Below are 7,500 nucleotides of genomic sequence, written 5' to 3'. Positions count from 1 at the left end.
TAATGATAATAATAATGATAATAATAATAATAATAATAATAATAATAATAATAATAATAATAATAACGATAATAATTATAACAATAATAATAATGATAAAATCAAATCAATAACAATAATGATAGTAATGATAACAATAATAATAATAATAATAATAATAATAATAATAATAGAATAAAAATAACAATAATAATAATAATAATAATAATAATAATAATAATGATAATAGTAAAAATAATAATAATAGCAATAATAATGATAATAAAAATAATAATGATAATAATAATAATATTGAATTGATAACAATAATAATAATAATGATAATAATAATAATAATAATAATAATAATAATAATAATAATGGTAACAATAATAATAATAATAATGATAATAACAATAATAATAATAATAATGATGATAATAATAATTATGATAATGATATTAAAATAAAAATAACAATAATAATAATGATAATAATAGCGATAATAATAACAATAATACCAATAATAGTAATAATAATACTAACAATAACAATGATGATATTCAAGCGTAGCCGTATTCACTTTTATCAGTACTAAATATCTTATGGAATGAGTTTACGGAGAGGCAGGAAGGAACGGTAGTGGAAGACACCAAGAAAAATAAAAAAATAAACAAATCGCTTGTGAGGAAACGAGTATCTCAGCCGTTCATCAAGAACATGTGGAAGCGGGTTGACAACGACACAAGCACCCGTAAACTTCTTTGCGTGAACCGCATCGCGACTGTGTCGATGCTGAGCTTTTGCGGTTGGTCCTGGGCTTCTGCAGCGCCTCCCAGAGGACCCTCAGCTCTCTGCGTCAGTTGTCGACGCGACGCGTGACGGGGCGGATGTACAGTGCGCATGTCTCGGCGTACAAAAGCGACCCAAGACGACAGGGCCAAATCCCTCTTGCGCCCACACGGAGTGCCGGGCACTTGTACACGCTCACACAGGCGTTATGTTCCTGTTTGCCTCACAAGGAGAAGAGGGACTTAATTAAGCGTCGTTGAAGGAAGGACCTTGTCAGTTTCTCCTTGAGTATCATCAGCTGTGTGGAAGATTGCTCCAGTTGCGAACCCGCGGGCTCCGGATGTGTGGCAGGTGGCACTGTGCCTCTTGTGCCTCCTGGAGCTTGAAGACGTGGCACCGTGGACCAGGTCCTAGTCTTCGGCTCATGTCCGAAAACAACTGAAGAAGTGAAAGAAGATGTCGTGCCGCTTGTAGACAACAGTAGATTAGAACAAATGTACTAAGAAGTGGAGGAAAGTGTCGCGCCGCTGGTAGACCACGGTAGATAGGAACAAATCTACTAAGAAGTCTAAAGTCTAGCGCCGCTTCTAGATTGCGGTAGATTGAAACAAAGATTAATTTCCCCGAACACCAGAATGCCAACTCTCACATCCTCGTCGATCTGGGACTTCGGGAGAGGCCGGAGGAACACGAAGAACCAGACCACGTCTTGGTCTTGGACTTCGACACAGTTCCTCTTCATCGTCGTTCTTCTCTTCGGTGAGTCTAAAGATTCTGTTTACTGAGCTTTCAAGGAGGCGGAAGGACTCAGATTGTGGGTGTGGGTGTGGGCGTGGGTGAGGGTGTAGGTGAGGGTGTGAAGAAGGAGCTCTCAGTCACCTGAATAAAGTACATGTGAATGGAGTAGACTTAGTAACCATACAATAAGCGCTGAAACAACTGACTGTTTTAAGAGAAGGTTAGATAACTTTATGAATGGGGATGATAGGTGGTAATGGACATGGAACTGCTTAGTGTAGGCCTTATGGTCTCTTGCAGACTACAACATTCTTATGTTCTTAACTCGGGTGTCTAGTATGCGAAGGGGGAGGGGAGAAGGAAGTGTTATGTCACTTACAGATAAAATCACTCAGATGCACTTTAACAAAATCACAAAAAGGACCAACAATCACAGAAAAAATTATGATTAAATGAAAATAAACGTTAACCAGTTTTTTGAGAGAGTAAGAGGCTTCCTTTAGATGAATAAAATCTTGCGGCAACTCGATCAACATAAACGAAGAGGACAGTTGTCACTGCAGAAGCGGGTAAGGGGTTGTGTGTCGGGAGGTTGAAGCCAATACTTCATGACCACTGCAGCGAATATGCAGGTAAAAGCCTTTTATTAAGGAAGAATGATGATTGATAATGATTAATGATGATAATGATTGATGATGATGATGATGATAATGATGATGGTGGTGGTGGTGGTGATGATAATGATGATGATGGTGGTGGTGGTGATGATGATGATGATTGATGATGATTATGACTATGACAATGATGATGATGATGATGATGATGATGGTGATGATGATGATTGATGATGATTATGACTATGACGATGTTGATGGTGATGATAATAATGACAATGATGATGATGATGGTGGTGATGGTGATGATGATGATGATGATGATTATGACTATGACAATGATGTTGATGGTGATGATGATAATGACGATGATGATGACGACGACGACGACACGGTCCACGAGCATTGTGACGATCGCACGCGAGGCGCGCAAACGAGCGAGACAGTGGCGAACCCGATGCGATATTAAGGTATTAAGGACTTACATCGATTGCAGCTGTCGCCCAGAAATGTTCAATAAGTAAGTAGTGCGCGCAGCTCGGGCTTGCTAGCAAACAGGCCACCAACCCAACACACAATAAACACAGAGAAATGATCGTACAAGCTCACCCTTATTGCATTCAATATAGTCTACAGGCAGACTAATACAGTTCTCAATAGGCTGCACCATAACAGTGGAGACTGCAAGAGACCATAAGGCCTATACTAGGCAGTTCCATGTCCCTTACCACCTGTCATCCCTATCCATAAAGTTAACTCGTCTCTTAAAACGCTCAGTAGTTTCAGCGCTCACTACATGATTACTGAATCCATTCAAGCTATTGATATCAGCAAAAGAGTTCATGTAGCGTCTTTACGGAAGGTGCCATCAATCGGTGGGGGTAAACCAGTCTCTGCTGTGCCTCGCTGCATCGCTTCTGACCTCAACAATGTGGCGGGAGAAAGGGCGACCTTTCATCCCTGAAGTGCTGAGATGGAAGACGTCGTTCATTTAGTTATATTTGATTATGATGTGGGTGGGTGCTGTGACTCCACCGTCCCCGTGTGAGTGGGAAGGGGCCTTTAACATATATACATGTATATATATATATATATATATATATATATATATATACATATATATGTATATATATATGTGTGTGTGTGTGTGTGTGTGTGTGTGTGTGTGTGTGTGTGTGTGTGTGTGTGTGTGTGTGTGTGTGTGTGTGTCTTTGTGTGTGTGTGTGTGTGTGTGTGTGTGTGTGTGTGTGTGTGCGTGTGTCTTTGTGTGCGTGCGTGCGTGTGTGTGTGTGTGTGTGTGTGTGTGTGTGTGTGTGTGTGTGTGTGTGTGTGTGTGTATGTGTAATGTACAAACACATTAGTACTACGTCATCTTACATTCACTCAATATAACGCGTACACACCTTCGGCATTAAACGTGCTGGCTGTACAATATGCTTAAGTATCTCAACAAGCACAACTTGCCATGAGCACGCGACAAGCATGCATAGACGTTGGAAGTCATAATAGACTGTGGGTAGGTGCAGTGGGGTTCACTTGTAAGTACTACAGCGTCTGGTGTCTCCTTCTACGAGGCTGTCGTATACTTACGATATGCGTAAGCTTACGAGTCGTAAAAGAAATTGTAACTTTAAGACCTGAAGATATAATGAGACTGTCATGTGATACTCAAAGGATTACAAAGGCGGAGCATGCCGACAGGAGACCTTTTGGTCCATATCTAGGTCGGATGCGAAAAAATAATAATAATAATGAATTGATAAATAAAAACTACGATAATGTAAATAACAAATAAAATACATAAATAAATGCATAGGTGTAGTTAGATAATAAACAAACAGGTAAATAGTAAATAATAATAAATTGACATATAACTAATAATAAATAAAAATCAAACAGACAAATGATAACAAAACAAAACAAATAATATAAAATAAATTATAATCATTACAGCATCTTGCTTAGGTGTTTATCTAAATGATTCTTAAAGCTTCGAACTGAACTACATTGCACTACCTGTGCAGGAAGTTTATTCCATTCATTAACTACACGGTTGGCAAAGTTGTTTCTACCTACTTCCAAATTTAATCTATTTCCGGACAGTTTGAGACCATTATTTCTTGTCTGATTCTCATTCAATGTGAAAATTTGGTCACTTTTGATGTTGTCAATTCCCTTTAGATTTTAAAGACCTGTATCAAGTCACCTCTGAGTCTACGCTTTTTTATGTTTTAGTCGATTTTCGTATGATTTATTTTTGATATTTGGAATCAGTTTTGTGGCTCGCCGTTGTACTCTACATAGTATAGTTACGATAAGCTTACGAGTCGTAAAGAACATCGTAACTTTACGACCTGTAGACATTCACGGTGGCTCAAAAGTCACTGAGGAAGTTGCAATTTGTGATAATTTCTTTATTAATTGACCTTAGTCCCAATATTTGGTTCCAGCAAAATGGAGCAACTGCTCAGACCACAAGAGAAACAATACAGTTGTTGAAGGAATGTTTCTATGATGCGTATTTGTAACAATAAGGCAGTTATCAATAATTAAAATTCCTCAATCACTTTTGTGCCAACCTGTATAAGCGCCCCCCACCCCCACCCCAGACCACTCCCCAGAAGAAGACATCATCAACCAGGGGTAAATTTGCCCCGTGCTGGTAAAAAATGACATGACAAGAGGTAAATATTTCATGTGCATGATAGTTGAATAATAATTAAATTCAATTTAATTTTGTAATTTGTGTGTGTATGAGAGAGAGAATGCTAAGTATGTATGTACTGAATGTGTGTGTGGGTATGCTAAGTATATATGTATGTGTAAGTATGCTAAGTATGTGTGTGTGTGTGTGTGTGTGTGTGTGTGTGTGTGTGTGTGTGTGTGTGTGTGTGTGTGTGTGTGTGTGTGTGTGCGCGCCGAGAGAGAGAGGGGGAGAGGAAAGGAAAGTGTCAGTCAATCCTGCTCAATCCTGTTCAATCCTGTTGCATACCCTCACGAAAGTAAAGAAGTAAATGGAGAAATACATCAATCCGAAGGGTGTATACGAGTAAGTGGTGGCGATTGCACACTACATACTAAAAGCATATCAACATTATGTATTTCGTAGCTGATAACCAGCGTTTCTATCTTTGCAGACGATGTCATAGAACATAAGAACATAAGAATGTAGGATGCTACAACAGGCCATAAGGCCTACACTAGGCAGTTCTGTAACCATGACCATCTACCATCCCCATCCATAAAGTTAACTAGTTAACTAATCTTGTCTTAAAACAACCGATAGTTTCAGCGCTCACTACATGGATACTAACTCTATTCCATTCGTTAACTAATCTGTTGGTAAACCAGTTCTTGCCTATTTCCTCCTTAAACCTAAATTTGTCCAATTTAAATCCAGTACTGCGAGTCCTGCCCTGTTGTCTTAATATGATGACCTTGTCAAAACCTTTGTCTTGTTGATAAGTTCAATAGAGTTGCTCAAGGAAAAAATCTAAGGAAATCAAAGTAAAGGAAATATAATTACCGAAATTAAAAATTATCAGGTTTCTTCTTTGACTTCATATCATTCATCAACCGCAAAATAATGATGTGTGACCCTGCTCCGTAGGGGTGGAACTAAAACAATTCAGTTCCCGTGGCAGGTTATCAATATTAAAGGTACGTTTTTTCGATGTGCGATTATATTATTAGATGACGCGCACCCTACTACCTGGCATCCTATTTGGGTAAGCGCGTTAGGTAGGTTCGGATAAGATTAATTCAATTATCAGGATCGTACTCTGAGGCTCAAAGCTAAAGAACCACATTCAATAACAAAGAATTGATGCTCTACATAATCGTTTGACGATCATCGTTGAGCCATGAACGATTATTGTTAAACGATAATCGTATCGAGCAAAACACATCTTTACTCTCCTTGGGGGTTATTCTGTCCATTTTCGTTAACCCGGTTCTCTTACGTAAAGGAAGTTAAGCTTAACTCGATTAAAAACTTTCTCGATTAACTTCTTTACCCACAAGGCTCCAATAACCTTAAACGTTAATCTCCATAACGACGCGATATCCTTAAGGCCCTGTTCACACTAGCGGTTTCAACCGCCACGGTTCAATTACAATGTAAGTCAATGGCGGCGTTCACACAAAACCGCGCAATTTTTCTTTAACTATACGGTACCGTGGCGGTTTCAGCACGGTTCAAAGCGCTAGTGTGAACAGTGCTCTAGACAATCGTTGGACGATCATCGTTGAGCCATGAACGATTATCGATGGACGATAATCGCACCGAAATAAATGTACCTGCATATCATCTCGTGATTTTATCAAAATTATCTATATGACCCATTACTCTTAGAAACGGATCTAAATTGGACAAATTTAGATTTAAGAACCAAATAGTCAAGAACTGGTTTACCAATAAAGTGGTTAACGAATGAAATAGATTTACTAACCAAGTATTGAGCGCTGAAACTATCGGTTGTTTTAAGAAAAGATTAGTTAACTTTATAGATGGGGATGACAGGTGGTAATGGATATGAAACTGCCTAGTATAGGCCTTATGGTCTCTTGTAGTCTCCTCCATTTCTATGTTCTTATAGATGATAGATCCTAGCAATGGTTGAAAAGTGTTCAAATTGTTCAGAAAATGGATTTTTTTTATAATTAACAGTTTTGTGAATTTGATGTTGTTTTTCTGTCGCCGGACGATTCCATTCGGCTGAATGGGGGAATACCCATCTCACCACCCTTCACTGCACATTTGGTGTCTATATCAATAACCACATCCACTACTCCTTTTATATTTTTTCTTTGTATTCATTTTTATTTTTACGTTTTATCTTTATTTATAAAATTTTATATTTTAGTCTAAATGCCGCCAGGCGATTCTGTTCTAACGAAAGAACTAAACCCCACACACAATTTACGAGATTTAATAAATCATTGGCAACGAATATGTTCTGATCGACGTGACGTTATCTCATCGAGGTGACGTCATGTCAGTTCGATTTTATAAACGTGTTGGCAATGGCGACTCCTAGAAACAAAGACAGAAGCACACTTGTCGCAAATAAAAACTAAATGAATTAATGAATAGATAAATAAACATATAGATAAACAAATTGATATCTTTGATATATAAATCAATCAATCAATAAGTCAGTGATATATATATATATATATATATATATATATATATACATATATATATATATATATATACATATATACATATATATTATATATATATATATATAAGTAAATTAATTAATTAATAGATTTAACAATAAATTAATAAACAAATAAATAAGTTACTGATATGTATATATATATATATATATATATATATATATATATATATATATATATATATATATAT

At 37.2% G+C, this 7,500-nt stretch overlaps 1 protein-coding gene across 4 annotated transcripts in view; it reads left to right on the top strand.

Moving 5' to 3' along the window:
• The first annotated feature begins 844 nt into the window (after positions 1–844).
• The window catches only part of LOC143040289 (neural cell adhesion molecule 1-like), a 170,171-nt gene continuing 163,515 nt past the window's right edge, over positions 845–7,500 (top strand). For 2 of the 4 annotated variants that reach the window (XM_076211137.1, XM_076211136.1), the window contains exon 1: positions 847–1,530. In XM_076211137.1, the coding sequence (XP_076067252.1) occupies positions 1,407–1,530 (124 nt within the window). In that variant the 5' untranslated portion in view covers positions 847–1,406. Of the gene's footprint in view, positions 1,531–7,500 lie in introns of all 4 variants that reach the window. The other 2 variants (XM_076211135.1, XM_076211133.1) reach the window with 2 other exon arrangements.

This window comes from Oratosquilla oratoria, chromosome 28 (genome assembly GCF_046742065.1).
Source record: "Oratosquilla oratoria isolate Oo_2021 chromosome 28, ASM4674206v1, whole genome shotgun sequence".
Lineage (NCBI taxonomy): Eukaryota > Metazoa > Arthropoda > Malacostraca > Stomatopoda > Squillidae > Oratosquilla > Oratosquilla oratoria.
This window is presented reverse-complemented; position numbering and strand designations above follow the sequence as displayed.